This window comes from Aquarana catesbeiana, linkage group LG02 (genome assembly GCF_042186555.1).
Source record: "Aquarana catesbeiana isolate 2022-GZ linkage group LG02, ASM4218655v1, whole genome shotgun sequence".
Taxonomy (NCBI): Eukaryota; Metazoa; Chordata; class Amphibia; order Anura; family Ranidae; genus Aquarana; species Aquarana catesbeiana.
The window spans coordinates 319,736,618-319,757,650 of record NC_133325.1 but is presented as its reverse complement, the minus strand read 5'-3'; the positions used below and the strand labels follow the sequence as shown (position 1 = coordinate 319,757,650).

The window sequence follows — 21,033 nt, the reverse complement described above, 5'->3', positions numbered from 1 at the left end:
GTAGTGACTCTGTGAGCTTTATCCACCGTTTACATGATATGGTTTAGATCTCCTTATTTAAAGTGAAACATTAGTAAGAAAATTAAGTCCTGCTAGATCGTTTCATACTGGCCCCTTTTGCAGGTATAGTGTAAAACATTAAATATAAGTGCCTATGCTGTGTAAAATCCAGTAACACACTGTCTCACCCTGTTCTGCACATGCTCAGTTGCTTTATATTTTTAGGAGCTGTTGAATTTATAGAGGCTGATCTGCTGACAGCCTAAAGATTTACTGCTGTTCAGGGACTCTGAGCTTCAGCAAAATGGCAGCCTCCAGCAAGAAGAAACAGGAACAATGCTGGAGGCAATTTACAGCACACACTGATTTTGGCAGCATTATTAATGTGGAATGTATGTTTCTTGCTAAAGAACATTATTTTTATCAAATTGGTAAGGGTGAAGTTCCACTTTTTCTATTAGGTTTTATTTGTATGTACAAAGTGAGAGGATAGTGTATAAAATATCAAAAAACATGTAAAACATTATATAAATTACATCAGATACAGCAACACTCTGAATAAATCAAGAAATGCCTAAGGTCTGAGCAGAATAGCGCGAAGCTTGAAGAAATTCAATGACAAGGACATTATCTACAATATATATTAATCCAGGAGAAGACCACGGTTTCCATGAACCATCAAACTTCTCTATTATACCAGCTTGCAGCAATAACATTTTTTCATATTCATAAGAAAGGTTGATAGACTTGATCACTTTGGACAAATTGGGAGCAATTTCTTTCACAGTGGTTAATAGGTGAAGTTCCACTTTAACACTTGTAAGCATTTCTCTCCACATACCTTTCCTAACAATAAGAGGCAGATATTGTGACTTTCATCTACAACACTGCAAAAACATAGTAAAATGAGGAGAACACAGAAATGTCAATAACGTTCTGCACTCCAGAGCCTTTAACTTCTCTCATCACCATTCAAGCAATATACACAATACATATTCACACTCCCTGTAACTGTAAGCATCATCTTCACCATTGTAAGATGAACTAGTAAAGCGTATACTGCTACATTAGCACCCTATTTACAAAATTAAAAAAAAATATATGCGTTCCAAAACCTACAAAAATATTTTACAAACCCATGTAGGAAGAAAACAAAAATGTCTGAATACCCCGACAAACATGTATAATTCAAATAAATGAGGGTTAAAGCAGAACTAAACCCATCGATTTAACAGTTTCAAAAGAACAGCTACATGTAATGCTGTCACATTTGCTTGTGCTGTCAACCAAACCGTTAAACCACCAAATAGCTGGTGTCATACGGTCATAACTGCTAACATGTGCAGCACCATGGCAGTTGCAGATCAAAACAGAAACTTAGATGGCAGCTTCTTTGGCTGAAAAAGATAGGAAGGTTTAGTTCCGCTTTAAAAACAGTCCAGGCACAATTCATACACCTCTGAGTGCTGGTTCACACTTGTGCAATGTCAGACATCGCATGTGCTTCGCACCACACTGCTGTGCAGATCACATACGATGTCTGTGCGATACGAATTCAGCCATACAGATTGTATGGCTGAATTTGCACCGCATTTGGACCAAAATCATGCAGGACACTTTTTTTGTCAGTGCCAAAATCAGATGGCATGGGTGTTCTAAGGTAAAAAGCCTTCTGTGTGCAGCAGCCCCCCTAATACTTACCTGAGTCCCATCTCTGTCCAGCGATGTCCATGAGTGTCTTGGCTGTCTGGGACTCTCTCTCCTGATTGGCTGAGAGATTGGTGCCATTGGCTCCCGCTGCTGTCAAAGTCAGTTAGCCAATCAGGATAGAAAAGGGGCAGGGCCGAACAACAGCTCCATCTCTGAACGCTGCAGCTCGGCTTGGATGCCCCCCATAGCAAGCTGCTTGCTGTGGGGGCACTTAACAGGAGGGAGGAGCCAGAAGCACAAAAGAGGGACCTGAGAAGAGGCAGATTGGGGCTGCTCTGCGCAATTCCACTGCAACAGAGGAGGCAAGTATAATATGTTTGTTATTTTAATAGAGAAATAAAAAACAAAAAAAGACTTTACAATCACTTTAATGCATTCTTTGCATTAAGGCAAAAAAACCTTCTGGGTGCAGCTCCCCCCCCTTTATACTTAACTGAGCCCCATCTCGATACAGAAATATTTTAATTCTTTCATTCAGAATCAGAGTCACTTTAAACCTACAGGACGCTCAAAAGCAGTCCAACTGAGGGTTAGTCAACCCAGCAAACAAACCCAATCCCAAAGTAAACAAGAACTGAGGATTCTCTGCAGCTCGAAAAAGCTGAAGAAGCTGCCTGAAGGAACAGGATTATTTTTATACAGGATTTTTATAGTGCCAACAGTTTGCGCAGCGCTTTACAATATAAAGGGAGAAAATACAGCAAAAATCCAATTCAATACAAGAGGGTTAGGAGGAGACAATGGAGATAGAAAGCATGTGGTCTTGGGAGGAGTGGAGGGGACAGTTTGGGTGATATTTAGAGACAAGATTGGTGATGTAGCTTGGAGCAGAGTTGTAAATGGATTGCATGTAAAACTAGGAACCCATCATAACATCATAAATACAAGTAAACCATGTATTGCTTATCCATGCATCTGGACCAAATTTAACCTGTCATGGTGGGCATACAACTGAAGGGGTCTTCAGGGTTTAGATGCCATAGGAATGGATCACCACCTTAGACCTGTATAGCACCCTGCGGCTAACTACACCAGTTGCACCATGTGCAAAAGTGAGCACTAAATGCAGGGTCCAGTGGCTGAAGTAAACATTACAGGCTGGCCATGCTGCTGCAGGGTCCAAGTACAGTTCCCTAGGTGTACATCAAGGGTAACTAATCCAGAAAATGCTAGTAAGCCCTGAGGCAATTGGCAGTTGGATACTGATCAAAGTGTCAGTTGAGGTAGTGAAAAAAAATAATGGGTTAGAAAGCTTCTCAAGAGAAGAAGAGGCCCATTGCCTAAGGACATTAACAAAAAAACAGGAGTCCCACAGAGTGGGTGGGGTTATATGATGGTGCAATATGGGCATTCAACAAGCCTTTGCCAGTGTCCAATCTCCTGAAGGTAGTGGCGTATAATCCATGGTCTATGACTTCCTGTGCTGTACGATTAGGATAAAGGTTCTTAACCCTGACATTTTAAACCAAGCAGCATGTTATATGCAGGGGTAGAGAACATTTTAAACACTTTTTATTTTAGCCTTTATTACTGCTTTGAAGTTTACTTTATCATCATCAGCATTTTCCCAACCATTACACTGAAGAGATTATATTCTCCTGCTAGTGTTGCCTGCTGCAGTCTATCTAAAAGCAGCCTGTTTACACTGGTCAAAAGCAAAGGTTATTGTGTGCCAAGCAGCCAATATCTATGGGTCCCTTTAGACAGAACAAAATCCAATTAAACATTTAATACAAAGTTACTGGGAAGGCAAATTAAACAAATTGATCTTCATTTGCTTATAAAATAATTGGTACATACCTGCATTTATTATAAATATGACAGTGCAGATGAGGGATGTCATATAAAAACCTCCCTGCAGTTCAGCTAGGTAACCACCAACAACAGGACCCAGGATAAAGCCCATACTGGAAGCTGCATTAAACCTCCCCATTACATGGGGGCGCTCTTTTTCACATGCAAGATCTGACAGGAATGCTTTTGATATGGAAAGTGAATGCTTAAAAATTCCTGCAAAAATAAAAATTAAACTGTTCAAAATATGTTTTCACTATGCATCTGTAATTATTTTTAATAATGCTTTCATCCATTCTACCACAAGAAAATCAAGTGTTCAGGAAAAAAAATAAAAATTATTTTGCAAGTTAAAAATTTAATTTACTCGGTACTAATATAGGTTTGACCAGTGTTGCCACCTGGTGTTCAAATATGGTATTGTACTAACCTAAAAATACAATTGACATGTACAGTACTGTAATATTTTTTTTACTCTCAAAACTGGAAACATCCCCATGCACTAAGTGGCAAAACAAATAATGGATTTATATCTAGTCAGAAAACACTTTTAAAGTATGCCTCTTGAAATAAAAGTATGACATTGAGAAGAACCTATATTTTTAATCTTCTATAACAAACCTTACCCTTAAATTAGGAGTATTTTTCTGTATAGCAATGCAAGCTGTTAAAACATCCACATACATTACTTCGTGTAGATGCCAAATGTATAATGTCATTCTACTTTACATATGAATGATAAGTATAAACTTCAGAGATGCTAAAGGGTACTGTACAGATCACATTCTAGGAAAGAATTGTGTAATAATCTGACCAGGGTAAAAACCTGCTGCAGGTATAAAGTGCAGCTGGCAGTTTCTAAAAGCCTGCAGTTATGTCTGAATGTCAGGGATACTTCTGGTACTTCCTGACAGTGGCAGAGCTTGCCTGCACCCTTCCGTGCATTCCTATTGGCTAAAGAAGCAGACCAGAGTGCTGATGGGGGGGGACCACCAGTCCTCTTGCAGGGGGCTCGAGCACACAGGGGGACCCACAGAGTGAGGGGGATTAGTGATGAACGACAATTGTGTCTTTTCCTCCAGCAGCTTAAAGCTGGTCTCTCCCCCTCTCCCGGCTGCCAGGTTTTATCTGCTGAGAAAGAGACAGTTCTGTAATTGTTGTCTCTCACTAATTCCCCGATAGTGGTGCATGGAGCTTAACTTAATTTTAAGTTTTAGATTTAGAAGAAATTCTGTGAGTTATGTTTTACTTGTGTCTGCTAACAATTTTATTGTATTTTAAGCAAAATATAGCTTTAATACTTTCTTGGAGGGGGGGGGGGGGCTGTCAGGTAGTCTGTATGTGGCCCCACAATTTCTATCAGCAGCCCTGAAGCAGACTATTAAAGTGATCACCTAACAGAAAGTGTGATGGCAGGAGCTAGCAGCAAGCTTCAACACAACCTAGACCCATCAAACCTTTGCATTTTGGAATGGCTGAGTATTTGGTTGTAAAGGGAGAGGCTTTGAGGCTGCTGCAGGTAACTGTGCATGTGCACTTTTTTTTTTTTTTTTTTTTGCTGAAGTGGAAGTTCACTCTAATACTAAAACCTATACACACCTTTTCTGAAGCTGATCCGGTCTGGTCTCCAGCGCCGTAAACCCTGTGCAGGACACAGCCGACAATGGCTGGGAAATGAATGGAAAGTGACGTCACCCATAGAGTTACTATGGGACTTCCGTTGTTGGCTGCCTCCTCTGCACCCGTCTCCACAGAGAAGCTGACAGCTCAGCGTGGGACTGGACCGGCTTCAAAAAAGTATGTACAGCAATTTCTTCTATACAGGGCTAGATAGGTTAGTCTTAGATTGTGGATGCCATTAGATTTAAAGATTTTAGTGTTAGGGTGAACTTTTACTTTAAGCAATAGAATCCCTTTAAGAACAGGGATGTCTACTCGATTAAATGTGTAATGTCAGTCTAAAAGATGGCCATGGTCAAACAAATTTCAGAAATAAAAAGAAAAAATATAGTTTCTTTACATCACTTCACCTTCTGCAGCCATTCAGTTGTCCTATTTCCACATTCTGGTATTTGTTACCTGAACTGATTAGAACTATTTTTAAATGCATGGCCCACTTAGGCTGACTATTTTATTTGTAGATATTCAGGCTAATAGAAACTGTATCTACGGTAAACATGAAAGAAAAATTATTTCTTTCTCCAATGTGCACACGTCAAGCTTTCAAAAAACCAGGCTCTCAAAGGTACTGGTAACTACTTACCTACAGGTATCCTAGCAATGGCATAAATGTAAATATTAATGGACACACCAAGAAGACCATAGCCAAGAGCACTTATAACAATACAGGCAATTAGCGAATATCGTCTTCCCACAATATCACTCCAGCTCCCCTGCAGAAATAAAAAAAAGGATGTGTACAAGAGCTGTTCTTTTACAATCAGGATTTAGAAACCTTTGTAACAAGTGCTTTCCCAGGTACCTCTTAGCAACAAACCAGATACAAATTCATTCTACAAGTCTGAATATCACTGACTGCTATGGGTTGTGTGAGACAATTCCTTCGTCAGATAGTGACTCCAACATTATTTTAGCAAAAATGCGTTTTTCACTAAGGGCTCCTTCACATATATGTGTCAATACCATGTATTTATGCGTCATTTATTCGGCATTTGCTCACTGAAAGGCTGGAGAGCGATACAATAATAAGTGTCTGCAGGCAACAATGAAGCATGGTGGAGGTTCCTTGCAAGTTTGGGGCTTCAAGTAGAAAAATGTAATATTTTTTCCACAAATATCTCCTTAAGTAACACAATGAACTAGAAGACAGGGGCGGATCCAGGGGGAGCAACGGGGCAATTGCCCCCCGAGAAATTAGTTGCGGGTGGCTGGGCAGGTGAGAGAGCGGGTGGCTCCGCGGGCGAACAGCTCGGTGGCGGCTGAGAGCGGGCGGTCAGCTGAGCGGCTCGGTGTGTGAGCGGACGGCAGGTGGGGGAGCAGAGAGATGACACCATCTCTCACCGCCCACCCTGCAGTAACTTCCGCCCTCACTGTTCAGGCAGCGCGGGCAGCAGAGAGATTATATCATCTCTCTGCTGCCTGACTCTGGATGGGACAAAGCAAGAGACAACCAAAACACCACCGCAGCTAGCAAATGACAATCCACAAGGTGTGGCAGGTGACATGGCAAATGACAATCCGCAACGCGTGGCAGGTGACGTGGCAATCCGCATATTGTGGCAGGTGGCGTGGCAAGTGGCAATCCGCATATTGTGGCAGGTGACGTGGCAAGTGACAATCCGCAACTTGTGGCAGGTGATGTGGCAATTGACAACCCGCAGCATGTGGCAGGTGACGTGGCAAGTGACAATCCACAATATGTGGCAGGTGACAATCCACATCTGGTGGCAGGCGACGGTGGCAAGTGACACACTCAGGCTCCCACCGATTCTGCATTATGGTGAGTTGAACCATTTCATTTTATATTACAATGTGAGAATATAAATAATGCGCTTCAATCATCCTGACACCATAACAACCATGGTGCCAGGATGATTCAAGGGCCAACACCAGCCATTTCCCCAATAAAATGCCTGCAAAAAAGCGTGTTTTCTGGCAGTGCCCCTCCCGAGACTAGACTGTGGATCCGCCCTTGCTAGAAGAATGACCGTTTTGGGCATCCCTCAAGTTCAGGTCCTGAAGTACATTTCGCTCTTGTTCTTGTAAAGTTTGGATTGTGTGAACAACAGTGTTTGGAGCCCCCTAGACCATTTTGTGATATGTATAGTGTATATATGTGCTCATTATTTTAAACCTATGTTTATTAATAAAAATTTATATACTTTTTACACTACTCTCATACCTCATTGCGCTATTTATCCCTTTCCAAATATCCCACCTAGAGGAAATTTTATTTTTTCAAAGTCCCGGAGCCCCCTAGACCAGTAGATTTTTATCTTGGACAGTGTGCAGCTCCCTGTTTCTGAGTATATTTATACACATTAATTTTATAGGCCAAGTGTGAGACAAATCTTCTATATTAGATTAGAACGGCACTCCCTGGGTGGATTAGAAATTCTCTAACACACAAACAAAGTTACACAGAGGAAGCTGAATTCGGGCAGTATTATTAGTCTGTGACTTACAAATCAATCGGCATGAGTCATATAACCACATAATTCCTTATAAGGCTCAAAAGGAGCAAATCTTCATATGATCTGACTGATCCAAATGCAATGCGGCATTCAAAGTACAAAATGCTGCATACTATTCCAACATTAAATATGCCACCACGATGGAATTCGGTTATAAAAATGGGAGGGCCAAATATCTCCAGAAGCAATGTACTATATGTTCCATACGATTAGTCATTAGATTACATGGTAGCAGAGTATTTGGCTGTTTCACACTGCTCCATTGAAAAAACATATTAAAAATGCATATGCATTTTTTATACATTTCCGGTATGTTTTCTGATTGCCTAACTTCCAGCATGCACCTGTGAAACATGGACATGTGACTCAAAACTGTGCCAAAAACCCAACCACAGTGTGTTTTTATAATGTTTTTATTGGAATGCAAAAGTGTATCAGGAAGGCACAAACATGAACCATCAGAAGTAAAGTCCAGCAACATAAGCAGGAGACACATACCAAGCATATGGGAGGAATAACATCCACACAATGACACAAGTAATGATATTACATACAGTATAATATAACATATGGGGCGGAAGAGAACGTTTCTTGTGAAACTCTTCACAGGGGAGTATTGTACTCTGACTAATGGGAAAGAGAAAAAAGGAAAAGAGAACCAAAACAAAGATGCATGTAAAGAGGAAAGGAGAAAAGAGGGGGAAAGGGGCCCTAGGGTCAGAAAAAAAAAAAAAAGGAAAAAGAAATGGCACTCGCTTGAGATTATGAAAATCAAGAATTGGGAGTAAAAAGCAGAGAAGGCAAGCTCTCGCAATGGCGTGAAAGGCAATGGAGCAGGGGAGGGAGACCTGCAGTATGGAGGGATTGAACGGGCAGTGATCCTTAGCGAAGTCCCGCTAAAAATTCCTGTCTTTTTTTTTTTTTTTTTTTAGGAGAGTCCTTATACATTATCCAAGCCAGCCAAACCTGCTTGTATTCATCAGAAGTGTTTTCATCATCCGCCTCTAATATTTCCATATGCAGAATATCGTTGAGGGTCTCAAGCCATTCAGGAAAGGAAGGTATGGTTTTGGATTTCCATTGCCTAGGGGTCAAGTATCTCACCACGTTTTTGATGCGTTTCTATTTTTTTCAATGGGGAAAAAAGCACACCAAAAATGCAGCAAGCAGGAATTTTAAAATGGCAACTGACCGTTGTGAAGAGTTCCGTGGGATTTGAAGGGATGCATTTTTTTTTCCGCTTTTTTTTTCTTTTTCAAACTGAAAACTGATCAGTGTGAAAGGGCCCTTATAACTGGAGTACCTCTCCAATGACCATCAATGTAAGGGGACATTACATTGACCACCAGGTCAGTAAAAAGGTTATTTGCAAGGACTACCAAAAAGCAGGGTTTTCTTAGGTGGTCTTTTTACTGGCCACAAAATGCATAGGGCTTTGTATTTCACTAAGAGGACATAAAAGTTGGCTTTTGTGACCTGCGATTAGTAGTTATCCCCCTGCTGACAGCAATGGGCTAGTGTACCACAAAAGAACAGGACAAAAGTGAGCTGTTCTCCTTCTGCAACCCCAATTCTGCTCCTCTCACCCAGACACATCTCTTATTTTCCTTTCCTGTTCTGCTTCTCTCAGCCACATCCAGTGCCCATCCAATACTGCTTCACTTCCTCGCTTTCAGCATTCCAATCGGAATTCTCTACTTCCCCTTAGGTAGGATTGGGGTCTGGTATTGGGATGTGGGGGGGGGGGGGGGGGCTGGTGCTGTGTAGGGGGTGAGGGTCAGGGAGGACATTTTTGATTTGATGCCGGTTTTATTGAATTTTTCAATAAATCATTGTGGAGTTTACTCAATAGAGTGTGTATATCCTGTCCCTTTTTTGTTAGACCTATACTTCCCCCTCCCATATTAATCCTCTCCTCCACGTTGCAGTATTTCCCCTGTTATGCACTTATTTTTGCCCCCTGCATGCCTTTCCCCAGAGATAGGTTTTCCTCCCTTTCTGCCAGGTATTAAATAGCATACCAACCACAACAGAAGATTATATCAATTTTTACATTTAAAGGCTATTTTCGGCTTTAAAGTGGTTGTAAACCTCAGACATGAAATATGAACAAAAGCATATCCCTCTATAGTGTGTACTTGTCTCAATCCAGAGCACTAATGCCGCGTACACACGATCGCACATTCCGACAACAAAATCCATGTTTTTTTTCAGACGGATGTTGGCTCAAACTTGTTTTGCATACACACGGTCACACAAATGTTGTCAGAAATTCTGAACGTCAAGAACGCGGTGACGTACAACATGTACGACGAGCCGAGAAAATTGAAGTTCAATAGCCAGTGCGGCTGCTTGATTCCGAGCATGGGTGGAATTTTGTACGTCGGAATTGGATTTTGTTCTCAAATTTTGTTTGGCGGAAATTCCGACAGAAAATGTCCGATAGAGCCTACACACAGTAGGAATTTCCGACAACAAGCTCCCGTCGAACATTTGTTGTCGGAAAATTCGATTGCATGTATGCGGCATACATGTCACTTCTGTCTGCTGCTTCGTTTTTCTGCTATAAGCATGAGTCACTTCTGACAAGTTTTCCTGACACCAAGAGAAAAAAGGTGACAGGAGAAGAAGTTCCAGCAGATTGACAGCATCAGCTCTATTCGTGTGTGTGTGTCCCTTTTCCTCCAATCAGCTCTCAGAGCTCTACAAAGTGTAACTTCAGCTCTCTGCCCCTTTTTTTTATGACAGCTCAGACAAGCTTTATAAATTCTGGACTTTGAAAGGCTGTAGAGAAGAGAAGACTGCAGATAAAACAGGTACAACTTATGTAGGAGGATTTGTTTCATCTCCGTGTACAACCTGAGACCAGTCACTCCACTGCGTATGTAAGGGTTTACAATCACTTTAAGGGAAAAAAAATAATAAAACTAGGGCTGAAACGATTAATACGATTATTATTAAAACGATTAAATTGATTAATAATCAATAATGAAAATCGTTGTCAACGATTTTCATTATCAATTAGTTGGTCCGCACCTTCCTCCCTGCCAGTCCCGCCTCCGCTCCGTCCCAGTGTTAGAATCCTCCTGTGTACAAGGCGGCGGCGCCGCCGTATTTTTATGAGAATACAGTGGCACTCATGTGATCAGGCATGTCCACGCCTCTCCTCCTTGCTGACGTCAGCCTGCCCCTGATATTCTCAGCCCCGCCCACTGCTGCCTCGAGGGAATAGACAGAGAGAGGAAAGAAGCAGCCGTGAGAGCCGTGCTGCCACTGTGTGAAGTGATAAGGTAGCGGCTAATGGCTATACAATACTCAGTCAGTAGTACATTAATTTCTGTGATGACAAGTGCCCCATGATCCTAAGTATTTCTGGGGGGGGGGGGAGTGCCCCATCATTGGTGTTCCGGGGGGGTGGGTGGAATAGTGCCCCATCATTGGTGTTCCCGGGAAGAATAGTGCCCCATCATTGGTGTTCCCAGGAGGAATAGTGCCCCATCATTAGTTTTCCTGGAAGGGGGGAATAGTAGTGCCCCATCATTGGTGTTTCTGGGGGGGCGGGGGTTCTTGTACTATAAACCCCATCATGACAGGATACCTGTATATGACCTGCGTAACATTCCGTCTTTTTCATTATTATTTTAAATAAACAAAAAGTTTGCATATTACTTTTTTTAATGATTTTTTTTTTTGGGCAGCACAGTGGTGTAGTGGGTAGCACTCTCACCTAGCAGTAAAAAGGGTCGCTGGTTCGAATCCCAACCATGACATCCCCATCTTTTGGGGTCAATCCACAATCCCGTCCATAAAAAGATGGTTACAGAAGGTCACAGAGGTTCACCATTTGGAAGACATAACTCATAGCATCAGGGGTACTTCTCAGAGACACTCTTTAACATGGGCACCATGGATAAAATTCATATCTTCACCCTTCTATAAAGATATTTTAACACAACCAGACTAAGTCTGCGAATATCTCCTCAGCCACTGGATATGGTCTCTTACTAAATAACTTAAGTCTAGGGATTTATCTCCCTTTGAATGTGGATTATCCTTCCTCCTGAATAACTATATAGCAACTGATATTGCTACTCTAACACACAACGACACCCATGCCAACCCCCCCCCCCCTCCCACCCCCCCTTTTCCTTTTTGTGTTTCTTTTTCTATCCTTTCTCCTATCCCTACCTTTTTACTCTCTTTCCTTTTCTCCACCCATTTTCTTCTTATCTCTTCTCTTGAAAGCATTTTCTAACCACCCGCTCTATCTTGTTGCAATATTAATGTCTGGATTGAATTTCTTTTCTTTCTATTTGTTTATATAGAAGTAAGCTTTTGCTTAGTTTTTGGTTATATCTGTCTGATCAATTCCTTTTGCATTTACAAGGGCAATTTTTTGAATACTGATATATGCTTGGAATATGTGCACTTTGAATCCCTTGTTTTCTGTTCAAAAGATTGCTTTCCATATGTTATATGTTTACTTTCTTCTTTATATTAATCTTTAATAAACAATTATTAAACAAAAAGAATCCCAACCACGACACTACCTGCCTGGAGTTTGCATGTTCTCCCTGTGCCTGCGTGGGTTTCCTCCGGGTACTCCGGTTTCCTCCTACACTCCAAAGACATGCTGGTAGGGTAATTGGATCCTGTATAAATTGTCCCTAGTATGTATGAATGTGTGTTAGGGACCTTAGGTTGTAAGCTCCTTGAGGGTAGGGACTGATGTGAATGTACAATGTATATGTAAAGTGCTGAGTAAATAGACGGCGCTATATAAGTACCTGAAATAAAAATAATAATAATCATTGGAGTTCCCGGGAGGAATAGTGCCCCATCATTTGGGTTCCGGGGGGGGGGGGGGGGGGGGAATAAGGCCCATCATTGGTGTTCCTGGGGGGGGGGGGATAGTGCCCCATCATTAGTTTTCCTGGAAGGGGGGGAATAGTAGTGCCTCATCATTGGTGTTCCTGGGAGGCGGGGGGGGTTCTTGTACTATAAACCCCATCATGACAGGATACCTGTATATGACCTGGGTAACACTCTGTTTTTTTCATTATTATTTTAAATAAACAAAAAATTTGCATATTACGTTTTTTTAAATGATTATTTCCGATTAATCGAAAAAATAATCAGCCAAAAATAAAAGTAAATTTTTTTGCCGTAAAAAAAAATGTGTATTTATTTTTTTCCCTACAAGAGCCAGCAAAAGCATTGCACCTGCAATCAGGCATGGCAGGTGCAGTATTAGGCCCAGCACACTTGTCCTGCAGCTTTCTGCCTGCAGCTCTGTATGGCCTTTCCACTGGAAAGCTGGAGGAAGCATTAATGGACTATGAGTGCACAGACTACTGCACTTGTAGTCCACTGAAACTACAAGTCTGCCTGCCATGCTGATTTTACATGTGACACCCACTGGGTGTGTTTAAGAACCCCTGCATGCTATTTTACAGGAAGGGGGGGGTGTGCTTAGGAATTTGTTACCTTTTACACTCTAAATACAGGTATAACTTTTTACAAAAGTGAACGTAGCCTTTTAGCCATAATAAGGGACAATTAGGGACATCCATTTAGGGCCCAGGAAAACTATGTAGCTTTTAATTGAATAGTATTTAGCTTTGACCTGGTTTGGGTGTAGTGTGCTATGCACAGTGCACAAAATACATGTGTGTGTGCTGCACCAGGAATACAAAGTATTTGTTGTATAATTGCTGGTTGCTGAGTTATTCCCAGCTCCTTTTAGAGAAGTTCACCTTTACGAAGGCACAGACAAAGGGTTAATTATATAATAATATTACATGTGTAGGAATACATGAGTAATACAAGGCTATGTTTAAAAATAAAAAGTATCCTTTTTATCATTCGTTGGAGGTAGCTCATGACAGGTACATTTTTAGCAAGCCCTCTCTATTGTATGCAACGCATAAGCAAAGATCAGATCCCAAAAAACACATCTACCACAATCCAACATGGTTTTAGCCCTGGAAGGGATGAGAGTGTCATGGGGAGCTTGGAGCTCACATTTAGTTGGTTAGTACATTTGCTGACCATGCATTTACTTATTTATTTTTTCTTGGGGGGGGGGGGGGGTCTGTTAATTGCAGTATACAAGACTAACCCTACTACTGTTACATTTACATACTCACCACAACAGAGCTAGAGAAGAGTTGCAGGATGCCATAACAGGAACCTGTGGTATATAAAAAAACATACCATAAACCAAAAAATCAGTTAGTGCAACCGAAAATGTATCTGACAAAGAAATGAACATCATAAAATAATAATAGTGTTATCCAAAACCACACTGGAGTTGCCAGCTGGCCCTGGATAAGTGATTTCACAACACGAGGGGGTTTATTTACTAAAGGCCAATCCACTTTGCACTACAAGTGCACATGTAGTGCAAAGTGGATTGGCCTTTAGTAAATAAACCCTCCAGTGTCACAATATAAATAACGATAATTAGTGCAGTGCAACTCATCTACTAAATATGGATTATCAGAAATACAATAAAACAATCCACTGTGCGAATAAATTATTATTATATAATAAATTATATAACAATATCAAAAAAAGTCCAATGAATAATCCAAGCACTACTATGACAATGTGAATGGAATAGTAATAATAATAATAATAATAATAATAATAATAATAATAATATGTGCTTTGTGTCTCCACCACCCATGCAGACTGACCATTCACGTCACAGCTATGACCCTGCATTACCAGAAAGGTCATGACACGCTGTGTACCTTTCCGGGAGAGTGACTGTAGGTATCTCTTAGTGAATATTCACTCTTGCCCAAGTAGGGGCACACAAATCCTCAGATGTAACCGGTGTCCATACGAGAGCAAGGGACAGATGTGAATGTACAATTTATATGTAAAGGGCTGTCTAAATTGTTGGCACTATAATAAACACCTGAAATAAATAGCTAACAGAGTGTTCATACACCTTCAACCACAGTAAACTATAGTGGCTTACTTAATATCTATTTTCTGCTTAATGTACACATTGCATCACATATCTTATTGGAACAAAGATTCATGAAAGTGTTACCTATTATACCAGCTGTCGTTGGACTGGCCCCAAGTGATTTCATATGATGATTCAGTAATGGCACAATCATACTCACACCAAAGAGATCCTTGGGGGGGAAAAAATAAAAACATCTGATAAAAATATGCTGCTGTCATATGTTTGCAATATTTTTCCAAAAGGTACTATATCTTCTAATGTACAGTTTTCGTGAGCCCAACCAAAAAAAACCATGTAAGTACATAGAAGTGCCCCCATCACCTCCTACTGTCCTGGGTAACAAAAATGAACAGAGCCCTTATCCTGAGAAATTATATTCATAGATTAGGCAGTTGACATTTAGGCAGGAGAGGTGAAAGTAAAGGGATCATCTGTCCATTAACAGAAAATGCAAGTCTTATTTTTACTATGAGCAGTACATGTGCTCTGAAAGATCACATTTTAAAATAGCCATACAGCAAGGTCATTACATGTATGCCATACCTATGGCATGCAAAGGGAAAAAATACCTCCAACCAAATAAATGTATGAGCTGTATTTGTGACCTCCAGACCACACACACTACCTTCCATGAATAAGCAGTAAGTGATACATCTGCTTTGCCTCTTTTTGTGCCCTTCAATTCTGTACGGAAGGCTCTTCTTCTCATAATACCACACACAAACCATGCTTCCAATAAATCCTGCCTGTGCTCTACTCTTTAATGTATCATTCCATATCAAAGGGCATTTATTAGTACAAACTGCAATTGTGCTGTTAATAAAATATTAGTTTCAGAGTTTAAAGCCTCAGTTTAAATTAAAGTGCAAGTCCAGGCAAAAGCAAAATAAAAAAATCGCTTACCTATTCTGCACCCGATCAGTCTCCAGCGGTGGATGCTGTGTCCAGGAGAGGACCGACAACAGGTGGAAAAAGAAAAGAATAGAAAGTGACGTCACCCACAGACTTACTATGGGGCTTACATTTGCCTGCTCTGCACCCGCCTACACACTGAAACCGCCACTGACAGCTGATGCTGGGACCAGACCGGATCGGCTGCAGAATAGGTAAGTATAGCAATTTTTGCTTTACAGAGTTAGATAGATTAGGTTTACAATGTGTCAGAGCAGGTTTAGCGTTAGTTTAAACAATAAATAGACTGAACTAACCCTTTAAGATATATTTTCTTTCTCCAAAGTTGTGTGCCTTTTTCAGAGTAGTGCTCAACCTTCTTTGATTTAAAAGAGAATTATGGCTTTCCAAAAAAAACAAAAAACAAAACATTTATACTCACCTAGGTGGATGCAGCATTGATCCAATACATCTGTCCCCTGCTGGCTCTGCACGGAAAACCAAGTGATCTAACACCACTGACCACTCAGTTCTCCCCCTCTGCAGAGAGCCGGGACCATCAGTCTCCAGCTCTCTGCTCTTCCCCTCCTGTGCTCACTGGACTACTGGGCTGTGTAGGGGGCAGGAGCGCCTGGGCTGGGGCTCAGGCTCTCGGCGGATTGCTAGAGTCTGAACCAGATGCCAGTCCAGGGATCTGGGTCAGGCTCTCGGTGGATTGCTGAGAGGCTGAGCCACATGCTGGTCCAGGCATCTGGGTCAGGCACTCGGCGGATTGCTGAGAGGCTGAGCCACATGCCGGTCCAGGGATCTGGGTCAGGCTCTTGGTGGATTGCTGAGAGGCTGAACCAGATGCCGGTCGAGGGATCTGGGTCAGGCTCTCGGCGGATTGCTGAGAGGCTGAGCCACATGCCGGTCCAGGGATCTGGGTCAGGCTCTCGGCGGATTGCTGAGAGGCTGAGCCACATGCCGGTCCAGGGATCTGGGTCAGGCTCTCGGCGGATTGCTGAGAGGCTGAGCCACATGCCGGTCCAGGGATCTGGGTCAGGTTCTCGGCAGATTGCTGAGAGGCTGAGCCACATGCCGGTCCAGGGATCTGGGTCAGGCTCTTGGTGGATTGCTGAGAGGCTGAGCCAGATGCCAGTCGAGGGATCTGGGTGGATCCCGATCCTATGGTCGGGATCTTTCCCAAGCCTGGATGGCTCTGTGATGTCAGCCGACAGCAGCCTTCAGTTCGCTGTAGGATGAAAACAGGTCACAGGAGTGCAGAACGAACTGCAGTCTTGTGATCCACGGGAGGTACAGCCAAAAGAAGCTTTGGCTATACTTCTTTAAAATAATGTCCACCAAGCTTCTTCAAGAAAAGTCTTTTTCTGGGCATAACCATGAGACATAGGCTTCCTACTTAAAGTAGACCTTTCCCCTTTATCCCTAAAAATCCCCCAAAATTCACATTGGCGTGTCATTACCTAGCACTTTTTTCATCTTCCACTTCCTAATTCTGGAGGCAGTGATGACCAAACCGCGGCCACACAGATGTCCTCTAGAAAAGCAACTTCACCATTACCTTTAAGAAATCTTCTACCTAAACTGTGAGATTTTGGAGTATTGTCATGCTACACATGTGCAAGATGAAATGCATGACGTCAGACAGAAATACATTCATTTGCTGGGAAAAAATGTGCTTCTCCCTGAGATCAACAGAAGTATGTAGAACCAGTTTTCACACATGCAGCATCATGGAAGCAGGGACCAAGGCAGCACAGAGGCAGGACAAAACATAGGTAAATATCACAAACATATAGGCAAGTATGATTGTTTACTCCCCCACCCCTCCACCTTTACATTGACAGGTTTAAAGAATTCCTGTCCGAATCGCATGCAATTCCCCCACCGCTCCTGTGTGTGTGAGCCCTGTATAGAAAGGGAAGTGCCATCCAGTGCAGCAATGGGTAGTTTATTAAAAAGGTTATAACTCACATTAAAGTTCATATCTCGTCAAATCCAAATCTGCATAGTGTTCCTGTCCAAGCGATGATAAAAAAAAAAAAAAAACTACGGCCGCTAGAGCTGCTGAAGATGTATAGGCAGTCCGCCCCCAAGCTGACATCACTTCTGCCCTATACCAACAGAGGTCCCGGAACTTGTGAGTTCCTCCATTGCCCTGTAAGTACCTCCATTGGCCGTGGTTTTCTATCATCAGTGGGATGGGGACAAAATGCAGATTTGGATTTGCCGAGATATGGATTTTAACTACCCATTGCTGCACTAGATGGTGTTTCCCTCTCTATACAGTGTTCACACACACACGAACGGTTGGGGAAATTGCATGCGTTTCGGACAGGAAATGCACTGCATTCCTATTCAAACCACATGCGATTATTTGCAGTGTGATTTGAGCCCATTCATTTTGTATGAACGCAAGTCACACAGCAAAGTATCAGTACTCGTAATCACCGATAAAAAAAATGATATTGGAGCAACCCTAGAACCTCTGTCATGTTTTTATTACTGTCTGTGTTTGTGAACATATTGTGTAGCATAATTGCAATTAGCACAATTTTAATTTTCCAGCTACTCTGCTTTTAGAAAATATACGTTTTGGGGGTTTTAAAGAATACAGTATATAAACCCAACACTTCATATTCCTGATATGTTGTACCATGCATTTGTATGAAAAAGTATCCTGTTCTCTTTGTACTGCTTCCTTTGTGAGAAACCCCTGACACGCGCTCCCCACCCATTCACTGGGAAGCTTAGTGTACTGCTGTTTCTCCTCTTCACAGCTCTTATGCAGCTGAGAACAGGGGGAATGTGATCACTTGTAAAAAAAAAAAAAAAAGGGGGGGGGGGAAGGGGGATTTGTTTTTTTTTAAAATATCTATACACAAATTTTTTTGCTTTTAATTTCTATTTTATACTGAATGGGTTGTTTTACAAGGTGATCGTTTACATATACTTTAAAGCGGAGGTCCTACTGCACAGATGCGCGAGTCGCATGGCGCTTTGTGAATGGCCGGCTGTGTTCTGGGACACACACAGTTCCCAGAACACAGTGCGCCCCATTCCCCAAAAAACAACACGAGGAGGAGAAGAATGAAAATCACCGCAGAGTAGGAAGTGGCAGATTAGGATGATCTGCCTAGCAACAGCCATTTCTGGTAAGTAAAAACATTTTTTTTTTTTCAGATTTTTAGGAGCATTTTTATGTATTTTTTTTTTTTTTTTTTTTAGGGCGGACCTCCGCTTTAAGTCATCTTCAGTCATAAAATGAGCATTTTAACCACTTCCGGACCGCCCATCGTCGTTATACGTCGGTACATTGAAAGAGGATATCGTTGTTATGGCAGCAGCTAGCTAAAAGTGGTCTATGAGGCGGATCCGCAGCAAGATTACTTTTATCGGCGGCGGGAGAGGGACCCCCTTCCCGCCGCGATCCAGTGCCCTCCGCCGCTTATCGGAGCCGTCGGCAGTGGCGGAGGTGATCGTGTCCTTCTCATGGCCTGACATGGAGACGAGTGAGGGGAAGATGGCCCCCACCCGTCAAAATGTCACTTCCGACCCATAGCTCTTAAAGGGCCATTTTATGGAATGACAAAATTTTATTTTTTTTTATTGCATTTTAGTGTAAATATGAGATCTGAGGTCTTTTTGACCCCAGATCTCATATTTAAGAGGTCCTGTCATCCTTTTTTCTATTACAAAGGATGTTTACAATCCTTGTAATATGAAAAAAAGTGACACAATTTAAAAAAAAAAAAAGAAAAAAAAAAAAAAGGTAAAATAAATAAGAGAAAAAAAACAAAAAATTTAAACGCGCCCCGTCCCGACGATCTCACGTGCAGAAGGGAACGCATATGTGAGTAGCGCCCGCATATAAAAATGGTGGTCAAACCACACATGTGAGGTATCGCCACGATCAGCAAAGCGAGCGCAATAATTCTAGCCCTAGACCTCCTCTGTAACTTAAAACATGCAACCTGTAGAATGTTTTAAACATCTCCTATGGAGATTTTTAAGGGTAAAAGTTTGTCGCCATTCCACGAGCGGGCGCAATTTTGAAGCGTGACATGTTGGGTATCAATTTACTCAGCGTAACATTATCTGTCTTATTTTTTAATTCAAAAAGTGTATTTTTTCAAAAAAGTGCGCTTGTAAGACCGCTGCGCAAATACAGTGTGACAGAAAGTATTGCAACGACCGCCATTTTATTCTCTAGGGTCTTAGAAAAAAAATGTATAATGTTTTGAGGGTTCTAAGTCATTTTCTAGCAAAAAAAAAACTGTTTTTAACTTGTAAACAACAAATCTCAGAAAGAGGCACGGTCCTTAAGTGGTTAATGTGCACAAAAAATGAAAGGAAAAAAAGGCTTGTGCAGTAAAACAGTTAAGACCCCTTTTACACTGGGGCGGTTTTCAGGCATTTTAGCACTAGAAATAGTTTCTAAATAGCATCTGAAAACCGTCTCCCATTCATTTCAGTGTGTCTTTTCACACCCGGGCGGTGCCCTTTGCAGGACATTAGGAAAAGTCCCGCAAGCAGCATCTTTGGGGTGGTTTGAGAGCGCTGTATTTAGCGCTCCCAAAATGCCCTGCCCATTGAAATGAATAAGCAGCGCTTCCGAAAGCGCTTTCGGAAGCACCGCAACATAACCGCAACATAATTCGGAAGAACCGCAAAACACATCAAAAATCGCATCACAAAAGCATCACTTGCATTTCTGGTGCCGCTCTATTGAAATCTATTAGCCCCAAATTGTGGGAAAAAAAAGTCCCCAACCCTTTCCAAAAACGCACCCCCCACAAAACGCATAGGTGTGAACTAGTACCATAGGAAACCATGTTAAATGGACTGTAGTGCGTTTCTACAAACTGCAAAACGAACAAAAAAAGCGCATAGGTATGAACGTAGGGTTAGTCCATCCACCACACAGTTAGAGTCGGTTCACACTGAGGCAGCACGACTTGCAGCGCGACTTCCTCAGGTGACCTGCATGCGACAGGAGCAGCGACTTGCAAAACAACTTCTGTATAGAAGTCAATGCAAGTCGCCTCAAGTCGCCCCCAAAGTCGTACAGGAACCTTTTTCTAAGTCGGAGCAACTTGCGTCACTCCTATTAGAATGGTTCCATTGTACAGAACGAGACGTGACTTGTCAGGCGGCTAAGTTGCCTGACAAGTCGTCCCAGTGTGAACCGGCACTTAGAACACACTCCCTGGGACACACTTAACCCTTTGATCACCCCTGGTATTAATCATGTCATTTATACAGTGACAGTGCATTTTTTTTTAGCACTGATCACTGTATTGCTGTCATTGGTCCCCAAAAAGTGTCACTAAGGGCTCATTTACACTTGTTTCGGCTTCAACACACATTAACGGCTAGTTTACACTCGCTTCAAAACAAGGCTTCGGACACGCTTTGTTAAAGCTCTCTGAACACCAGTCAAAGCCCCTGTCACTAAAAAATGGTTAGCTTACAGTCCTGTTTACATTACAGTCC

At 42.0% G+C, this 21,033-nt stretch overlaps 1 protein-coding gene across 1 annotated transcript in view; it reads right to left on the bottom strand.

Annotated features, from left to right (window-relative positions):
- Positions 1-21,033, bottom strand: part of MFSD9 (major facilitator superfamily domain containing 9) — a 29,836-nt gene that overhangs the window by 6,633 nt on the left and 2,170 nt on the right. The window contains exons 2-5 of the mRNA XM_073614753.1: positions 14,725-14,812; positions 13,808-13,851; positions 5,768-5,897; positions 3,511-3,720 (exon numbers count right to left, since the gene is read on the bottom strand). Coding sequence (XP_073470854.1) covers positions 3,511-3,720; positions 5,768-5,897; positions 13,808-13,851; positions 14,725-14,812 — 472 coding nt within the window. The remainder of the gene's footprint in view (positions 1-3,510; positions 3,721-5,767; positions 5,898-13,807; positions 13,852-14,724; positions 14,813-21,033) is intronic.